The sequence below is a fragment of the Tetranychus urticae genome, chromosome 2 (assembly GCF_039701765.1).
Source record: "Tetranychus urticae isolate SD_2017Ah chromosome 2, NJAU_TeUrti_SD_1.0, whole genome shotgun sequence".
In the NCBI taxonomy this organism is placed as follows: Eukaryota; Metazoa; Arthropoda; class Arachnida; order Trombidiformes; family Tetranychidae; genus Tetranychus; species Tetranychus urticae.
In genome coordinates, this window is record NC_142959.1 from 1,641,164 (window position 1) to 1,662,451 (window position 21,288).

The 21,288-nt window shown below is 32.1% G+C and overlaps 1 protein-coding gene across 1 annotated transcript in view; it reads left to right on the forward strand.

Annotated features, from left to right (window-relative positions):
* Nucleotides 1–20,145, forward strand: part of LOC107363791 (cell adhesion molecule Dscam1) — a 36,054-nt gene extending 15,909 nt beyond the window's left edge. The window contains exons 3-7 of the mRNA XM_015931061.3: nucleotides 8,823–9,916; nucleotides 15,251–16,216; nucleotides 17,229–17,531; nucleotides 17,922–18,956; nucleotides 19,060–20,145. Of these exons, the coding sequence (XP_015786547.2) occupies nucleotides 8,823–9,916; nucleotides 15,251–16,216; nucleotides 17,229–17,531; nucleotides 17,922–18,956; nucleotides 19,060–19,994 (4,333 nt within the window). The 3' untranslated portion in view covers nucleotides 19,995–20,145. The remainder of the gene's footprint in view (nucleotides 1–8,822; nucleotides 9,917–15,250; nucleotides 16,217–17,228; nucleotides 17,532–17,921; nucleotides 18,957–19,059) is intronic.
* Nucleotides 20,146–21,288: the final 1,143 nt, after the last annotated feature.

Genomic DNA, 21,288 nt, shown 5'->3' on the forward strand with positions numbered 1-21,288 from the left:
TTACGATCAGACTCGAGAAGCAAAAAAGTTGAGAAAAGTAAAGTTGAACGAAAAAATGGCTTCATGCTCAGCTAATTATATTCTTGGCATGTTTATCATGATATCTTGATACCTTGAAGGATCATCATTGGTTCATCTTTTCCTCGTCATCAGCTCATTACTGGTTTCACTTTAACACCTTGTTCCATCACTGAGTTGAACACCTTGCGGCATCCAATTTGATAATCATAATTGTCAGGCAGCTAAATTCATCTTTTCACCGCAAATTAACCAATCCATTTATTGAACGCCAACAAGATCAGATGGCAGGAGAGAAGAAAAAAAAAGTAAAACCGGAAGCAAAAATTTCTTTTTCTCTTCTAAACAAGATTCTTTTGTCAGATTATTCATCTTGACAAACCTTCAAACTTTTGACTGGCAATGATAATGTGCCTAAAGCTATTAGCCTTTTTTTTATTCATCATCATTATCTATCAAAGTGAATATTGAATATCAAATTACCATTACAGTTCATTTTTTTGCTTCTCTTTCTTTTCTCCTTCAACTTTAAACACTTTCTTGACAAAGTTTCCTCAGAATTGGAAAGAATGGCAACATTAACAGGGAAGGAAAACTCCCTTTTCACTCCCAGTCAAACTTCACTCCAGTTACCTTGATAAGAGTAGAGTTAATAACTTTAATGAGTTTTGGATAAACTTGGTTTACTCTCCACAGAAGCTCAACTTTAATCATGTAATGCTCAATTCATGGGTTATAAGAATATCTGAAATTCGATACGTTTTCTCTCTTCTTCTTCTTTAATTGAAATGATATTAAATATGATAAATAGTTAATGAAAGCTGATAAATATCATTTCATTATCTTTTATTGTTTAAGATAGTTGAGTTATCAAGTTAATAGCAAATTTGGGCTTCTTTTTCCTTCTTTCATTCTCCAAGATTCTCAATGAGATTTATTAATTTTTTATTATTACTTTTTCTCATCGCCTCCATCATGTTCCAACTTTTCACCCACTTATCAATTCCATTCACGATTCTCATTTCAACAATTTCACCATTTAATTGGCACTCTTTATTTATCCAGATTCCGCAAAATCTTATTAAAAGTCAACACAAAAGGCCAACCTTTCATAACCTAAAAATCCATTGAGAAGAGAAAATTTTCTCAACATTTGCCATCACATTTTTTCCTCTCATTCCTACCTTTTTTGTTCTTTCATGAAATCATGATGATCGACTTCATCTCGCATCCTTTTGTCCGAAATTGAAACTGCCCATGAAACTGTCATATAAATGATTGCAAGTCGAACAGAAGAAATAAAAGTTTTCTTGATTCTCTGCTCTAATGGATTATGAAAATTTCAAAGAAAAAAGTTCCAACAGTTAACGAACAACTGTAATTAGTTGCTTTGATTGAATGTAATTAGCATTCGTTTAAAGTAAACTGTTCATTTTGTTCTCTGCATTTAAATATTTTCCTTTTTTTGGCGTTCATTCTTTCGAAATTTATGATTCGCAATTCGACGATTATGATGATAAAAATGAGTCATTTATTGATGACTTTTCAGAAGATTTCGAGAGAAAATTTTATTCTTTTTTATTCAAGAAATGCTGTATTCCGAATCGGTTGATTGATTGGGAATTGAAACAATTGAAGAGGTCAATAAAGAGGTTGTTTAACTTTTGTTTAGTCTTCTATTCCCATTCCTCACCTCATCAGGCTCTCTATCATGAACTTCTTTCACTTTTCGTGATCACAAAATGAATTCTCTGTCAACATTTTTCTCTCCATTTCTTCGGCCTTTTCTTCTTCTTTTGTCATTCCGACTATTTTTTCCCTTTTTCATCAACATTTCCAATTGTATTTTTTTCTCATAGATTTTCACTTTTATTCGTTGATTTTGTTCATCATGTTATCACACTGATCAGGTTGATTGAGCTTAAAGTTGGAGTTTGATGGCAAATAAAGAGAGTCAAGAATGATTATCATTAACTTGGAATATAAACATTGAATATGATGTCAGAACAAAAGAGGAGGATCAAAGATGATAGCCATGATGCTTTGGGTATCAAAAAATGTTCAGAACAGGAAGCATAAGAGGAAAAGTTACAAATGATTCTGGATGATAAACTATTATTGATTTGATATCGTTCCATGCTGGTGAAGCATGATAATGGATAACTGATAGACAAAAGAGAATGAAAAAAAACAGAGTGAGTTGAAAGAAAAAGGAAGAAAAGGGAAAGATGGAGAGAATAAGAAAAAATAAGTGAAAAAGTCTAAGGAAGAGCTCTAAGGAATACAAGAGTCGAGTAAACTGAAATTGCGATAAACATTCACCATAATAATGCAATGAATTGCATCCTGATCAAACTAACCTTCAGGGCTTTAGTTGAACGCAGAAAATCACTAAACCCAAAAATAACAATAGTAATGGTAGAAGGAAATAAAATAACAGAAAATATTTAATGAACTAAATCGGTGAACAAAAAAGATTCGTAACGTTCAATCGCATTCAAGATTTCGCCAAAGTCTTCGTGTCAATTTTACGCTCAAAACCACAATCCATTACGCTGACGATGAAACAAGTTGAATGATTGAATTTCAAGATTTACTGAAAAAAATTGTTCGAACAAAAAGTCCAGAAATTTTGATCCATTGGTCAGAAACTTTCAAAGCTTTCGATTTTCAAAGACAATTTCTGCTGTAAAAAAGTTTAGAAAGGTTTTGCATCAAGAAAAAGTGTCGAAAAATTTCAATCGAAATTTTCCAAAACTTTTTCTGTGGTTATTCTGGTGCGAAAGAATGAATTTGGAGAACAAAGATCAGATGAAAATATTTTTGAATTTGTTCTGAAATGATGAACTTCTCATTTTTTTCATTCTCCTTATTTTGACTACTTTTTTTCTGTCTCACTAAATGTTCAACCTCCAACTTGTGTCTTTTTTCAATAACCATTACTCATCATCATGACCAAACGTCATTTTTCTGTCTCTTTTTATTGTTTTTTTTCGAAAAAATTCTTGATACTTTTGATTCATTTCGACACATGAATCGTCGAGTTTACAAAGCTTTGCAAATAGACAGTTTGACTTTAATGGCATGCAGAGAGTCAATAAAAGTTGAGGAAAGCTAACGATTCATCCTTTAATTGGTTTAATTAATCGAAAATAGCTTCGATTTTCTTAATGTCAAACTCGAATGAAGGTTGAAGTGACTGTAATTCATTTTCGAGTAGAGCAATTGCTTCGTGCTCAACTTGTCGTAAATTGACCTCAACAACAATAAGTTATCTCGAGTTAAATACTTGAATCGGAAATGTATCCAGTTGTGTGTTGCTCTTGAAAGTGAAACTTGATTCAACTTGAGTGTAAACAATGAATGAAGAAAAAAGTAAAAGTCGAAAAAAAAGTTTCATTGAAGAGAAAAAGAGAAAAATGAAATTCTCAGAAAAAAAGAAGTTCAAGAATCATTGAGGTCAGCCTTTTTCTTTTCCTTTTTTTCTCTTTAAAATTTTCTCTTTCTCGTTTCTTGCTTGCCTCTTAAAGGTCAACCAATCGTGCAAAATGAATCAATCTTGCAAGAAAAGATTGACTCGATAGTAAACTGAGAAGAAAAAATTTCAAGATGATTACGATGGTCGAAGATGATTCAATTGAAATACCTTGAAATAAGAGAGAAAAAAATTGTTCTAAAACATTTAACCCTTTAAATGACAAGACTTGTTCCATCAGGTGAACCTTAACCAACATTGAGAATCAATAAGCTGGCAAAGATGAAAAGTTGAACATGAAAGTTGAAGGAATAAAGAAACGATAAAAACTGACAATTTGATGAAAAGTGAATTCTAAATGAATATTCACAAGAAAATGATGAATGTTGTTGAAAAGCACTAGAATATGCAAGAAGAAGAAGAAAAGGAGAAAAAGTTGATAGAAAATTATTAATATTCCTTTTCCATTCTCTCTCAATTTTTTACTCTTTTTTTATCGCAACTGATTTTGCATATTATAACAGAATAATGAGTTCAATTTCAAGTTGAATTCATTTATCATTGTATAACATGAAATCTTAAAGATGCACTTGTAATAATTGAGAATGAAAAAGATGATGATGAAAGAAATGAAAAAAGAAGAAGAAGAAGAGAAAAAAGTTGAAGAGAGGAAAAAAAACAAATTGTAATTGCAGATTCCCATGGCATTTGACATTATCCATGGCAGAACAATTGAATGAGACATGAAATTGGTTCAATAAATTTTCTCAGTATGAACATGATGATGAGCAAATATGTTAATAATAAAATGATGAACATGAGGAGAAGAAATTGAAAAGGAAGGGAAAAGAAGAAGACTTTTTTTTCTTCAAATTCTATGAAAAATAATCTTTGAATTGAGAAAAGAACGAAAAAAAAACGAAAAAGAAGACAAACATTTCTGCCATTACTTATCTCAATCAAAATAATAAGTAATACTTTCAACTGTGATCATCGTGAGTTAACAATGGGCATTCTTTATCATTTCTTATTCAATGCGAATCATGAATAGATGAGAAAGAGAGGAAAAAAAATTAGGAACTGAATGGAAAAGAGAAGTAAAAAAGTTGAAGAAAAAGTTTTGCTTCTTAAAAAAATGAAGATGATGAAGAGTGAAAAGTGAATGGATAAAGGTTCAGTGCTTATCAAAAGGAATCAAAAGAAGAAGCAAAACGAATAGAATGTTGAAAAGAGAAAAGGAGAAAAAATTCATGATATTCTATTTAGTTTTAAATCATTTTGGCCAAATCACGCAAAATCCCATGCAAGGTCAGGGAGTGAAAAACTTGAAGACAAGAGTCGCAACAATAATTCAATTTTCATATAATTTTTTCCTTTTTCATCTTGTTCTATTTTTTTAATCACATTGAAAGTTTCAAATCTCATTTGTGTTCTGTTCAGTTATCATTAGAATCATTGTTGTTTATGATTATCATGATGATGTTGCTCTTTGCATGGTAAAGTTCACCAGGAAAAGGAAAGTGAAATGATGAGAATAAGATGTAAGTTATTTATAACGGAACAATAAAAGATTATTTTTATAAGTTAATAAATGAATGTTGTTGGGGTTGAAGGAATAATAAAATAAATTTAAATGTAAAATTTAAGCTTTTCTCATTTTTACATCATTCGAATATCTTTTTTTTTCTCTTTTCTTTTTCCTGCTGCTTCCCTTCCAACTTGAGAAACCAAAATTTTTCTTATTCATTCCATTTTATTCTGACATTCCATCTTGTTTCATCATTCAAGTATTGAAGATGACAACGATAGACAAGAAAGGATGGGACAATAAACATCAACAGAACAAGTGCAAAAAATGAGGAAAAAAGTATATAATAGTGAATATAATAAGTTTCCAATTTACTCTTTTTTTATCTCCCTTCTTTTACTATTGCATTGAAACTTTGTTTTTTGTTCCCTTTGCTTCCTTTCGACTTGACGTAACTTTATTTCATCTCTCAATCTTTCATGATAACACATTTTCTTTGGTATTTTATCTCAACATTAGCCATGTATTTACCATCAATACAATGCAAGATTGTACAGGAATAGTAGACGACTCTAACAAAAAAAACTGTTATCAAGTTGCAATTGAGAGAATTGCATTCAATGATTGAATGTTATTTGGTATGGTTGGTTGATTGTAATTGCAATTTTCTTTGGGTCATTGTCAGTCCATCATGGGTTAAAAACAGCGGGGAATGATATAATTTACAGAATTGATAACTGATAGCTAATGGATGATAATTAAGCCAATGTTATCTGACACATTTTTTGTTATTTTTTTCTATAAGAATTGCAAATTTTGTTTAAAAGGAGAATTTGTTGTATCTTAAACTGTAAATTTAAAGTTGACAGAAAGGTTTAATTCAGAAAAATTCATACTGCGATGCTGATAAAAGTATAATTACATACAGAGCTATTCAACCTCATTTATTTCAATTTTAATTCAATATCTAAAGAATCAAACATGCCAGGGTATTTATATTTGAACGGTTTGTTTTTACGAATTGAAGAATAAATTTCTGGGTTTCAAGGTCATTCAAGGTCATTCGTTTATGTGACCTTTAAACTAGTTCTGAAGTTCGAGTAGCCCATACTTTCATCACTATAAATAAATCTTCGCAAACTTCAAAAAAGCGAATGACATGATATGGATACAATGTGAAGACCGGTTTTATCAAACTATTGCACCAGATAAGGCAAAAAAGAATGGTTGAATAACGCGAGTCTAGTATGATTTACTATGCTGGCCGAAGCCTTTTTCAGTCCTTTATTTTTCATCGGAAATCTTGGTCGGACAGTTCTGGTTCAACACTTCTTCGAGATGGCCACAAGAGATAGTTCGAGGACAAACTTGTTTATCTCTACATTTTTCATTTTTATGATACATCCAAATCATTCATAGCATATGATGTTTCACTATCAATCTTTATCTATTTCAAAATTTATATTGAAAATAGAGAATGAAAAGTTCTCGATCTGAATTTATCTGGTCATTAAGAGCTGTTGGATTTGGGAATAATCAATAAACGGGTAACACCGACGAGGATCTACACTTTGCGTATGAAATTTAAATTGAATGGATTATGTTAGTATTTTATTTAATTATTACATTTCCCGAAGCTCTAGAAGCTATTGCAAATTTTTATTGAAATTTGAAAGTTCACACCTGATCGGCATATCCAACGAGTAGCATGGACTTTCTGGATTTTAAGAATAACTAATTCTGCCTTAACTAAATTGCGAGACTTAACGCAATTATTACTATGTTATTTCATCAATTTTCACAAATCATTTTTCGTAGAAATGTATCTCAAAAATAAATTTACAATAAAATGAATATCATGATGTAATATTTTGTTCGCTGTATTTAATGGTCAGCATCTTGTCACGAAAGATTAAACTTAACTTTACTCACCAAATGCTCTGTAAACTTCTTATCTTTTTAGTTCTTAATCTCATCAGTTTTCCTGATAATCTTTTAAATCAATTGATGGAACTTTTCTTTCCTATCGTAATATCAAGTGTTTGAAATGTTACAAAATTTTTAAAAGATAAACAGAATAACAATGAACATTTTTACATTCTTTCAATTTAGCATGGAAAAGCAGAAAAAAGAGCTTCTGATTCTGATTAAATTGTGTGTATTTTCAATGAAAAAGTATAAAGAGAGAAAGAATGGAAAGGATGTAAATCTATAATCATTATTACCATAAGGTGAGATCCTGGATGGAATGTTGAATGATAAATGAAAGTCTAGAAGATTTAAAAATAACAATTTTGACATTCAAAGCACATAAATCTTTACTTGACCATTCAACTAGCCAAGTCTATCATGAATACATATGCGAACGTTTGATAAACATTTTTGTTTCACCTCCCATCCTTGACCATGTACAGTACATCAAAAATGTATTCACCCAAATAATAAACATCATTATAACAGTCAGTTGATGAAATGAAAAATTGGAAAATTGTCTTTTCTCAATTCTTCTCTTTCCTCTCTTTATCAAGTTATTATTCAATAATGAAAGTCGCAACTTTTGAGCAAAGATTAAGTCACGCAATTTGGTTACAGCATTATCATGGCGTCTCATGTCTATCTGTCTGTCTTATTAATGTTGACAACAACATTAGCCAAAAAAGGAAAAGAAGAGAAAATAAATTCAGCCAAATTCAATTCCAACATTCTTCTGTATTATACACAAAAAGATATATGTATTCAATAACTATCATTAAACTCTTTCCGGAATCGTCTGTCAAATTGATGAAAAAACTGTCAATTTTGTAATAACACTGCAATTCCCTGTAGAACTCAATCTTGGAATTTTTTGTTCGTTCAACTTTTTCTTCGCTTTTTTTCCACCAAAATCTTGCAATTTTTCTTTTCCACACAATCTTTTGTTTTCACATTTTTGGTCCTTTTCTTTAAACTTCATTTTTCTTTATAATTCTTTACAATTCTCAATCGGAAATCGGAAGTTAAATTTGAAGGCAAAAAAATGGATAAATGCAAAACTTTTTATTTACCGCAAAAAAATGAAAACCATAAAGAATGGCAATTCTCAAGTGAATGAGAAAAGATGAACAAAAGATGAGGCGAGAGGAAAGGAAGTGAAAGGTTGATCAAATAAGAAACTGATTCATCATGAATTTGTGTCTATCATTTTGCAAATGTAAACACACCATGAGATTGAATTATTATATCAGATAAATTTATTGGTTGCAATTTTGACTTTTGCATTTTAATGTTGGATAAAAAGAGAAAATTGAGATTTTTCCTTTTTTCCATGATAAACTATTTTCCAGATTTTCAACATTTTTTACGTTTTTACACCTTATTTCCTTCTTTATCATGAAAGAGATTCGGATATGTTGGAAAACATCAATCATCAAGTTAATGATATTGATAAGGAAAAATATCGAATTTGAAAATTGAGATGATGAGCGATGATAAAGTGAGAAATGATGAAAAACAAAAGACTTGGTTAGAGTTGATTAAATGTTCAAGTTCGATCAACAATTCAAAGACTTTATTTCGTTTAATAATTTATATAAATGAATTAGCAGGAAATGATCATGTTGAATGATGGACAAAGAGAAATGATTACTCGTCAAGTTTATCGAGATGCATTTTCATGGTAATAAAATGGTCAGCTAATAATCGAGTTTTAGTTTGAAAGCAAAATGAATATGTCCTGATGTTGGAAAACAGAAAGATAATGATTGATTTGGAATAACCAAAAGTTGATCTTTTTTCTCTTTCTCTTTCTCTTGTTCTCTCCAGTTGGTTCAAGGAAGATTCCAATGGAATTAATAATCCAATTCAATCAACTGATGAAATTGAAATCAAAGATGGATGCCTTATCATTTATTCAACCTCCCTTCTTGACCATGGTCGGTACACTTGTATAGTCTCTAATGTTGCTGGCAGTGAAAAGGCAACAATCACATTGAATGTTGAAGTTCCCCTGACGGTAACTGTAACACCTTCCTCGGTCACAACAGACCTGGGTAAATCAGTGGCCTTTGTTTGCTCGGTAACCTCATCTCGACCCGAGACTCGAATAATGTGGCTTAAAGATGGTCGATCATTGAGCCTTGAAAATTCACCCGGTGAGATTCACTTTTACAATCGCTCATTAAAAATATCGACTCTCAATGTTGCCTCAGTGGTTCGTGACTCTGCCGGAACCTATCAATGTTTTGCCTCCAATGACTATGAGTCGTCAAGCAGTTCGTCAACCCTCAAGTTGGGAGACATTTCACCCATCATAGTGCAACCTTTACCGTCTGAAATAGTCTCTCAACCAGGATCAACAGTATCACTTAAATGCATCACAACTGGTAGTCCATTGCCGGAAGTTACTTGGTCTCTTGATGAGGTTGAATTAATGGCCAGCTCATCTTCATCAGGAAAAAAGGTTAAACCATCATCATCATCTTCTTCTTCTTCTTCTTCTTCCGTTTTATCATCTTTACCATCAAACAATGATAACCTTCGATACTCAATTGGAGATTATGTATCAAATGATGGAGTGTTGTATAGCTATCTTAATGTTACCTCACTTGAAGTTATTGATGGAGGTCAATATAAATGTAAGGCAGTCAATGATATTGGTTCAGCTGTTTCCTCGACAACTTTATACATCCCAGGTTCACCCACTCCAAGGTATAAATCAACTGTTAATCTAACCCTAGTTGCTGGTCGTGATGCTCTTATCCGGTGCCCAGTCATTGGTTATCCAATTGATTTTGTTAGATGGCAACACCGAGAACAAAGTTTACCCATAAATCACCGGCAAAAGATTGAAAGACTTTCAACTAAAGATTATCGAAGTGCTCTTCTTATTCAAAATGCTCAAAAATATCACGATGAAGGTAAGAATTGCAATAAAACTTTTTTTCCCCTGAAAAGCCAAAGCTCCAAGTAAACGAACCATTGATTTGTAATAAATGAGCCGATAAATGATTATAAGGCATCATTTGATAAACAATAAATTCCCAATTCGCCAAGTTTTCCGATAATTTCCATCTTTAACTTTACCCTTTTGAAAGCAATGAACGAAAAAAGAAAACGCTTTTTGTCAAAATTCTCACTTCGCCTTTAGCATCTTTACCTTTAATCTTTCCTGACTTTTCTCGACTTTTCCTGGCTTAGCTATTTTTCACTCCCAGACAATTGATTCCTGACGATATAACCTATGAGCTTTGTTTCTCTACACTCATCTATAACTCATTTTACCTCATTTCCAACCCTTGGAAGAAAAAAATGTTCATTTTCTTTTCCCTTTCATCTTCATTCTTCTTCTCAGGCTCATTCATTTCATGATTATCATCATTATTCCATGAAAGAGCAATACAAGATGAATTTCAATTTGCCCTGTAAAAGAAGAGCTTCCAACAAAATAACTCTTTCTGCACAATTTCCCATTGTTTTCACTTTTACCAATTTCACCACTTTTCTTCCTTCCCTGAACCTTTCAACTTTTCATCTTATCTTCTCATGGCATCGCAATTGTAGAGAATGCAAAAAAATGGTATCTTTTGAAGGGAAAATTTTTCTTCTCTTTTTAACCTCAATTAATATTCTCATTAGCAACTTTTGTGTTCACCTTTTTTTCAACAATCTTTAATTCGAGCAATTTATCATACAGCAAATGAAACAAGGTAACCCTTTCCTATTATTGAGATCAGTGTCATTCATTATTTTATATGTTAACATTGAGGTTATCAGTGTTTGTCTAAAGGGTTCAAACTCATTCACCTTTGCTCATTTGCTTTTTAATCTTGTTTACACTTTTCCTTGTTCCTTTAACTTTTCACATTTTCAGATTAACATTATTTATGAGATGAAATTATTCACTTTTACCCTTTAATTTAACTCATTACATGTTTCATGAATGTTGAAATGTTGCTCATTAAAGTGTACAAATGAAAATAACAGCGTGTAAATACGCAGGAAAATCGCAAATTTTCATGAGCAAATTGTTCATCTTTTCATCGGAAAAGCTTTGAATGAGCAACTAAAATAAGCGCAGAAATTTTTGCAATTCTTTTCTTTGATTGAAAAAAATAAAGCAACATAATTCGAAGTCTTAATGAATTAAATCCTGTCGACTTCTGAACGAGCTCTTGAGGCATGAAATGTATAGTTTCTCTGATAATTTGAAAATTTTCTCGATTGATAGAATTTTCGAATTTTCATCAAAAAAAGTAAAGTTAGAGGCAGAATAGGTCAATGTAGTGAATGTTGTTTTATCGAGCAACAGTCTTGCAACAATTATTTTGATGCACGATAATGAAGTGAAGTTGAAGATGTAACCCTTTTACATTACTGTTTATAAGTTGTCATGAAAAGATCTTGATCGATGAAACATTATATTGGAATGGAAAGGAGAAACAGTTGGCGAAAATAAGTTGAACATAACTTTATCAGAGTTAAAAAGTATTTACATTTGCCTTTACATGGAAAACATTTAAATTTAAATTTCGCACTTGAGTTTGGGAAATGAAAACGAAAGGATTTATCATGCATCCCTGTTCGTCACCTTTAAAATTATCTCAAAAGTAGAAAAGTTTTACTCGAGATTTGAGGAGAAAAGGAGGAAAAAAAGTGAGAAAAAAAAGATTCAAAGGAAACATTCAGAATAATGATGTGCTTTTACTTCATAGGCAACGAAACTTGATCACATAAGTGAACAAGTTGACAGTTTTTATTGTGCAGCCTTTGCCTGCAAGAACAAACTGCAAAGGAAAAATGTTGAATTTAAAGTAAAATTGAGGGCAAAAAACCTTAAGGCCAAGCTTAGCCTGGAATGGTGAGAAGTAAATGTCAAACATTTAGAAGCATTCGTCATGAGAAATGTTTCTTGAATCTTTTTACACTTGCCACTGATTTTTGTAACCCTTGAAATGATATGAAATTAATAAGTTGAAAAGAGTGTAAAAAAGAGGCTAGACAAGAGTGAAAGTGAAACCCAAAGAGAAGAAGGAAAATGTATTTGGAAAAAGCATTTTAAATCAAAAAGTATTATATCAACATTAAGTGATGTTAATAAGAGCCTCGACTTTGAGGTTTTTCAAGTTTTAAGGGAATGAGTGAAAGAACAAGAAAAAAAGTGAAAAATAATGATAATGATGATGATGTTTAAAAATGGTGCGATGGAAAGATAAAGAGATGAGGAGAAAAAGTAAAATGAGGCAAAAAATGAAACATCTCATTTCATCTCGAGGCTGGAATTAACTGTCTAAATGGTGGAGTTTCTCATCAATTTCAAGGCAAAAACCATTATTTGGCCTGATTGTCAGGCAAACCTCCAATCCGATCAAAAGGTTTACTTAATTGGCTTCAAACAGGAGCAAAGAGAGTGGAAGAGTAAGAGCGCAAAAAAGTAAAGATAAACTTGGCCCATGAAAAGCCTATTTCCCTTTTGTTTTTACTCATTTTTCTTCTTCTTTTTTTGTTGTTTCATCTTCATCTTTTCATAAGCAAGATATTAGATTATATCGGTTCAACATTTCACTTGCATTCACAGGGAAGAAGAAGAGAGAATCTTTCAACCTTTTCGCCTTTTCCTTCAAACTCAGAGGCCAAATTTCTGTCATCAATCATTAACTAGATACAAGTGTTGCAATTAATTTAATAATTAATTGATTTCATGCGTTTCTGTAAAGAGCTATAAAAATAAAACAAAAGACGATTCTTTTTTGCAAAAGCTTCGTTTCACAGAAAATGGAAAAAACGAAAATTTCGTTGCAACTGAAAAGCACCGAGATTCGTATAAATGAAATGTCACATTAGACTAATTAGCAATCTCTTTGGTGTAGTGAGAGAATGTTGAAATTTCTAGTTTTCTCTTCATGATCGATACATTTGGATCATTGGCTCGCCAGTTTCTGCTCAGACTTGAAGAAACTTGAATTTATAGCAAGTTTCATTCAATTATGGGTGAAAGCTGAAGGGATAATTTAAACCGCATTTAAGCTTCAAATTAGCAAAAGATTACACTAATGAGAGTTAATTTTGTTCCCATTAACATTTGAATTGTTAATTAATTCAAAAGCTGGCAATTTACGAGAATGGTAAAGAGAAAATTAAAACATTAAAATGACCATAAAATAAATTATCATTTTTGTCGTTAAATTATAAATTGTTGGCACAATTGGGATTTAAATGAGTAAAGGAAATTTTCAATCCAAGAAGATATTCAAACTCATTAAGTTGGCAAATCATAACAAATTATTTATCCCACTTCTTGCTCCAACTTTCTTAAAACGATTCAACTTTTGTTTAATCTTATACTTCTGGAGAGTGAAAGAAACAAAATAAAATGAAGAATCGTTTTCAACAGCAGAATAGATGCAAAGTGTTGCAAAGATGTTATAAAGGTTCTCAAGAAATTAAAAAGATAATTGAAATTTTGGTAAACACCAAGCAGCCTGTTTTACCAACTAAAATTAATTGTTTCTTTAGATTCAAGTTAGATGTTAAGAGACGAAAAACTTATCGAAACTCGTTGCACAAATGTGCATGAATATCCAAGATGAATACACAGAATGAGTCTTATGCAATTGAGTGCAAATCTAGAAGTAAACTCAACCATTTTTTTCATAGTTGAACCTTTTACCGAATTTTCAAACATCGAATTTTAAAGATGTCAACTTTTAAGCTGAGAATCTTCAGTTGACGAACTTGGCAAGGTCGATTTGAGTACAAATTCATGACGCAAAATCTAACCTGAATGTCGAAATATATTTTTTCTCTTTTCCTTGCATAACACTTTAACCTTTATCTTTGTATTAATACTCAATTCAAAATGTTACAAGCTAAATGTTAATACTTTGCATGAATGTATTATTTTATAGGAGCAACATTATTATGGCCAAATTTGCTTTTATGTAACTTTTTTGGTTTATAATATTTTATACAGTTTTTGAGCTTTTCTTTTCTCTCAAGTCGTTCTTTCTTTTTTTCTTTTTTCCTCATTTTCTCTTGTTCCATGTTTATTTTGGTTGAAGCGAGGTTCTCTCGAGAAAATTGAATTGTCGGATTGAGATAAAAGCAAAAAGCTACAAGGGAAGAGCAAGGAAATTTTCAGATTCATATATGATCAAATTTCGTTTCATAAAGGCTCAAAGATTCAGATAACATGTGAAAGAATTTGATATTTAGTTAAAAAACATTTTCCCTTGATGAATAATAGCAATAATAAAAATGATAATGATAGATGAAACAAAACTTTTGGGTTTCCCTAAAGTTAAGATTATCATTTAATGTACAGAATCTGGGCATGTTGAAGAAAAGTTTATTCTCGGATAATATTGAAAATTGAAAAGGGTAAAAAGCAAATATAAATCGAAATTATCATGTATATTCATTTTGCATGCAAAAGGAAAAGCTTATTTTCACTGAGAATATTATTGTGAGATTATCAAGTTATATTCATGAATTTAATAAGGATACAAGGAACACTAAATTTTCAAATAGTTTCCGTTAAGTGATAGGTTTATTCATGGAGCAATAATCAGAGTTGGTTAAGCAAGACGAAACAGTATATCATTTCATACTACTGTATATTAGAGGTTTGTTTAGATCGATATTCAAGTGATTTTTAATTTAATTTTTGATGGACATTCTAGACATGCAATGAGATGATCAAGTATTAGCGTTTGCAAAATGATTAGCCTTTCAATGATTCCATAACTTGGTAGCTCTTAAGGGTTTTAGTGGCAACAATCCACGTGAAGGCAACTCATGCATGGACCTCGGGTAGTTGTCAGTCAACGACAACAACATTGTTCATCCAGTGAAGATTAGCTGATCCTATCGGCCTCGAATCTTAAATATTTCTGATATTTCATAATTCTCATTTCGATGATGGAACTGGTCCATTCAAAGCAAAAGGATTGTCAACTAACTGCATCAAATGCACCAAAAAATCCTTAGTTAAAAAATTTCAAGCTTTTCTATTCTTCTCACTTACATTTGATAATAAACATTTTTAGGAAACTTTTTCATTGTTAAACCTTATTAATGTGTGTGAAATCATTTATTGGGCTCATTTTTTTCTGAATTATATTTAATTTGAAATGATTTTTTCTCTTTTCATGTATATTGCATGTTGAATATTGAGAAATGTTGCTTTTCTGTCTTTTCCAGTTTTCCATTGTTTTGTGCTTAAAGATGCTCAATTTTTGCATTTTGTCTTGCAGGTGAATACACTTGTCTTACCAAAGGAAATGACAACAAAATTGTTAAAGGGAAAATCCATTTAACTATCAAAGTGGCTCCTCTTATAGACAGTCAACCCTTACCTGGAACCATTTACGCCAATGAGGGTATTCGGGTTAAACTTGTTTGCTCTATAATCGAAGGTGATCAACCGGTCGAGATAAGATGGTTAAAGAGTGGTCAACCCTTGAGACCCTTGTCAAACATACTTTTACAAAGTTCAGATGATTATTCATTGTTGACATTCAAAAAGATTACCTTTGAGGATAGAGGTAATTATACCTGTTTAGCGAGTAATTCAATTGATTCATCAACCCGGACAACCTCGCTAATTGTAAATGTACCTCCAAAATGGATTATTGAACCATCCAATGAGACAACCGTTGTCTCTGGTCATCGACTAATCATCAATTGTTCCTCCCATGGGTTTCCTCCTCCTCGAATTAGTTGGAAAAGATCCATTTCCATTTCAATCAATGGGAACACTAATAGACAAAATGCTGCCAATAATAACAATACCATTGGCAGTACAGATTTGATTCATCATTACAATCATTATCATCAATATAGCAATAATAATAATGTTAAAACTATTTATAATATTTCTAATTCCAATAATTATCATGTTGTGGACAAAAAAACTGGCAACGATACTTTGCACAATGGTAATGATGGCAAGGTGAATAATGGTGATACCAATAGTATTAACAATAGTGATAATGGTCATGATAAAAGTAATGGTAATAGGAAGACAATTGTCACCTCAATTAGTGAATCTCATCCATTTGATTTTAAAGACATTTTCTCGTCTTATCGTCATCACGTCTACTCCAATGGTACTCTGGTTATCCAAGAGGTTGACAAGTTTGACGCTGGTTTCTACATGTGCCAAGTAAACAACGACATTGGCGCTGGTCTAAGTAAAGTTGTCAAACTCAAAGTACTGAGTAAGTATTACGAGGCATCATTTGCTTTGGCCAAATTAATCATCCGAACATTTTTGTTTCAAATTTTTCGAAACTTTATTACAAATTAAATGAAGCTTCAAAGTGATATAAACTTTTATTGAGCTTTAAAAATTTCTTGAAACTCGACGATAAACAAGATTTATTGAGTTTTTATAATTTTCAAAACTTGAGCAATAAAAGGGTTTCAAAAGTCCTTCAGAAGTACAAGTGAATGTTGTAAAAAAAGTTCAATTTTTTCGAGTTTCGATATTTCTGAAAAAACTCTCGACTTCTCTTTATTTTCGTTTTTGAAATTCCTTTGAACTTACAAAAAAGTGAAATTTGTAAGTTGGTTAAGCGGTATAATTTTGGTACAAAAATTTGGTAAGAAAAGGTTTTATTTAAGATTCGAAAATTCCGTGAAATTAGTTTTTCCTTCTGTTACTATTGGATGAACTTTTGAGATTATATTTTCGGTGGAATTTGAGGAAAACGAATAAAAGAAAACAAATTAAATTTCGATGAACGATAATTCTCTTCATCTTGTACAATGAAAGACCATGAAGCTATTATCCATGAGTAAATTGAGCTTTCGCTCATCTTTGGATCAACACATCAGATGCAGATTAGGTGAAATGCCATTATTTGCTTGTTGATTTCATACATTGGATTAGAATATTTTGAACTTTCATTTCAGAAAAGGTACACATTTGAATATTTTTTTTGTCTCATTGTAAAGGATAAACATGAAAAATTCATTTTCATCTTTTGAAAGCTTTATTCCACCATTTCATCGTTTAGATCAGTTTTCACGATTAGAAAGGTTTGAAAAGGAAATAAATTTCATTCTATTGTTTTTCATTTCAGTTGAAATGTGAGGAAATTTTTCTCTTCATTATTATTCAATTCAACTTGCAATAATTGTCATAATTGATAAAGGTTCAAGTATTCAAACTGCATTTCTGATTTTCTCTTTTATTTTTCATTCTTTTTTTCCACCTTTCTGATTCAGTGCCTCCTCATTTTGAAACTAAATTCATCAGCACGGCCAGTAAAAAGGATGACAAAACTATACTCAAATGTGAAGCTTCCGGTGACTTGCCAATGACTATTGTTTGGCAAAAGGATAAGCAACCAATCAACTTCAATTTGGAAAAGCGTTTCACTTTGATTGAGAAAACGGTTGAATCCAGGGAAGGTGTTTTATCGTTGATGGAAATTCATCCCACAACTCGACAAGATTCAGCCTTGTTTACGTGTCAAGCAACAAACAGCCTTGGAACTGATGATACAAATATCCAGCTCATAGTTATGGGTAAATATTACTTGATTCAATGAAATGTTTTGATTGAATGCGAACAATTAAGAGAGTGAAAATATCTTCAGATGGTTGGGTTGATATCATGTACTGACTTGAGTTCAGACTGATTGAGATGTTATACTTGGGTGGTGAAAACTCAGTGGCTCAGTTACAAGGGAAATGAAATTGTAACCGGAATAAGTGAAGGTTAGCCTGGCATTTGGGCAAGTTTATTGATTGCCGGTGAAATGGTTCATGAAAAGATCTCTATTGAGTATGATCAGTTTGAACAGTTACTTTACTTGATATGGTGCTCCTTCTGTTGACAGTTTTTTGAAGTTTTTTGAATTTTCTTTTTGAAATAATTCTTTTAATTTTTTTTCTCTTTGATCTATTTTTGCACAGAAAAACCAGAGATGCCAATGATTTTATCCGTTTCGGATGAAACGAGTCGAAGTGCTTTAGTTCGTTGGAAAGGATCATTCAGTGGAAACAGCCCAATATTGAATTATATTGTTGAATATAAAGTTGATGGATCGGAAAAGGATTGGATCGAAGTGAAAACAATCAAACCAGATGTTGAACTACTCTTGACTGGCCTGACTCCGGTAACCCTGTATAAAGTTAGAGTCAGAGCAGTCAATGCCATGGGTGTGAGTGAGCCTAGTCCAGTTGCTGGCTTCAAGACTGGTGAAGAGGTTCCAGGCGGACCTCCACGTAATGTTCAGCTCGAAGCGTCTGGAGCCCAGTCACTTAAGGTTAAGTGGTTTCCACCCAAGAAGGAGCTTCTCTTCGGGAGGATAAAGGGCTATTACATTGGCTACCGGATTGTCGATACATCGGATTCATACAACTACAAGAATGTTGAGATTGATGGTGAAATTGTGTCCAACAACGGGATTGATGGAAAAGTAGGAAGAAGTACCGATACTGATGTAAACAGTGACTCTTCAGAGTTGAGTACTTACATCACTAATCTCAAAAGACGAACTACTTATGAGGTGATTGTTCAGGCATACAATTCAGTTGGAACGGGTCCGCGTTCAGATGAAGTGCGAATGACTACGCTCCAAAATTCGCCGCCCACAACGCCATACTTGAAATTTCTAAGCTCAACTTTTGATTCGATAACAATTGGGTGGACAATGGATGATATCAACGTTGACCCAATGAAACGTGATTTCGTTCTTTATTATAAACCTGAAAATAGTCATGATTACATGAAAAAAGAGATTAAACAACTTACAGTTAGTGAATATACAATTACAGGTTGTAAATGTGGCACCAAGTATGCCATTTATTTAATAGCCAAAAACAGCCTCGGCATTGGTGAACCGTCAAAGACAATAACAGTTAGAACCAAAGGTGGAGCTCCAGTTTCACCGACTTCGATCAGACATTTCACTCTGATCAACTCGATATGGGTGCAGATAAATTTAGGTAAAGTTGTTTTAAGCAATTATTTTTGAGTTGAGCTCGCTATTGATCCGATTATTTGAAATAGTTTTAAAAACAAAATCTTTTTTTATCATTGATTCCATAGGTAAATGGCTCGACTCTGGTTGTCCGATTACGAAGTTTATTATTAAGTACAAAGCATTGGCCAATAAACAATGGATCTATCTGAATAAATCGACTCCACTTGGAACCAAAGTTGTCACACTAAACAGTCTATTCCCTGGTAAACAGTACAACCTCTCCATATCGGCCTCATCTGATGCTGGAACAACTGAAGCTGAATATACCTTTTCCACTCTTAATTATAGCACAAGCTCACCAAATTCATCTGGAGGTCCAATCAAGAATGATGTTCTTTCCCAGGCCTCAACTTCATCCACTGTAATTTTCAAACAATACGTAACTATCTTGTTACCCGTCATCATATCAATTTTCATGTTGCTCACTTTACTGTCAATAATATTATTTTGTTTAAGACATCAAAACTTTTTCGACGGCAATACAACCATTATGGAACAGTCCAATTTCGATAGGATTAGCTGTGCTTCTGCGGGTGGCTTCAATAAATCTTGTGGTGATTTGAATAGCGTTGAAGGTGTTCCAATGAGCAATTATTCTTCTATAACCAAATTTAAATCAGTCGATGAGCCAAATCAATCAGGCTCCATTTCATATTATTCATCACCTAATCGTAAAGCGCCACTCATAAATTCTGGGCAAACGTCGATCCCAATCAAAATGAAGAGTCTCGGTGGGGTCAACAATGTCAATGATTGTCTTAATATGAATACAGCAACTTCCAACAATGGACATTCTGGATCAAATCATGACTATAGTGAACCTTTTGTGCAGTTCTGTGGATCGCAGCGACTCTCTACTCCTTGCCTATCAGACATTTGTGATTCGCATTTAAACACTCTTCATGATGACTCTCACCTCAAGGCTCAATATGCCAGTATTAAAAAGAAACAAATGATTCGGCCTTCATCTCTTTTTACTCAATATGAAGATAAAATATAAACCATGCTCATTTATAGTTGAATGACTCACAAATCAGGGTTAAAAAAGTGTCAAATTTTATGTCAATTGATGAAAATTGTTTGTATTGAGGAAATAAGTTTTGTAAATATTAGTAAAGATTCTTTATTATTAAATATCTTTTACACTATGATCTGCATCGTAGTAAAATTTTTTTGCTCTTTTTGCTAATATAACTAGTATCGATTGTGAGTAGTTAATAAAAGTCCGGTTCTTGACCCTGCTCCTCCGTACTGGAACAAATTAATACCGTCTGACGATGGGCTTTTTTGATGAAAAAATTTTTTTTGATAATTAAACTTTTTTAATGCAATCAACTGAGTGGTTGATGGAATCTTACAAGAATTGAATGATAATGAAATTCTACAAATTGAATAGTAATTGCCTTAAAGATTCCATTATTAGCTTGCTCTTCTAATTCTCTTGTCCGACCTTCTGCCCATTGTGTAAATACCTGGCTTGGAATTCCTCTTTTGGAATTACCAAGTATCTTTCATATTTTGAATCTATGTATTCTATGAACTTTTCTTTTTCTTGTATTTCGTCCTTCAGTTGCTGGATTCTCTCCTGATAGTTAAACATTAGTATCTCTTGGCTGTAATAATAGCTAGTCATGCTGTGTTAACAGCACTTCATTTAATGAAAAGAATGTTTCTACCAACTTTATTCAACTATATTATTGTAATACCCTAGTTTTTCCCTATCTAATTGAGGTACGGAAAGACCGTTATCGGTCCAAACAGTTGAAGGCGGCCACTTGTGTGGCGAAGCAGATGCCTCGCTCACTCAGCATAATATGACCGTCTTTCTTTATTTTGTGCGAAATTGAACGAGCCACAGCAGCTCAGCTGTGCAAATGGCAGTTCCCCAATTTATGTTTATCATTTTTAGTCTCTACAAAACTAATAATAGGTGTTCTGATGAAATATCATTGACGCGTTGAAAAAAACCTATACGAATTTGGTTTCAATAAAAAACAGGGAAATACTCTTTATTTTAGTTGATTAAAGCTAATAAGCTTATATACTAAATAATCTGATTTTTGCTTAAATTTCATTAATTATGTTGGTTTTCGAATCAGTGAAATAATGCAAACGTTCGTCATTTAAAGGATTAATTAATTTATTACTATTTACTATTGTGTTTTAATTTAAATGATGAACTGTTGTGAAATAGGTAAGAAATTAAAGAAGCTATGCTGATTGTTCTACTTTACTCACCTATACTCAGACTAAATTTGGTTAAATTTTATTATTGGGTTTCTAAATTAGTTCCA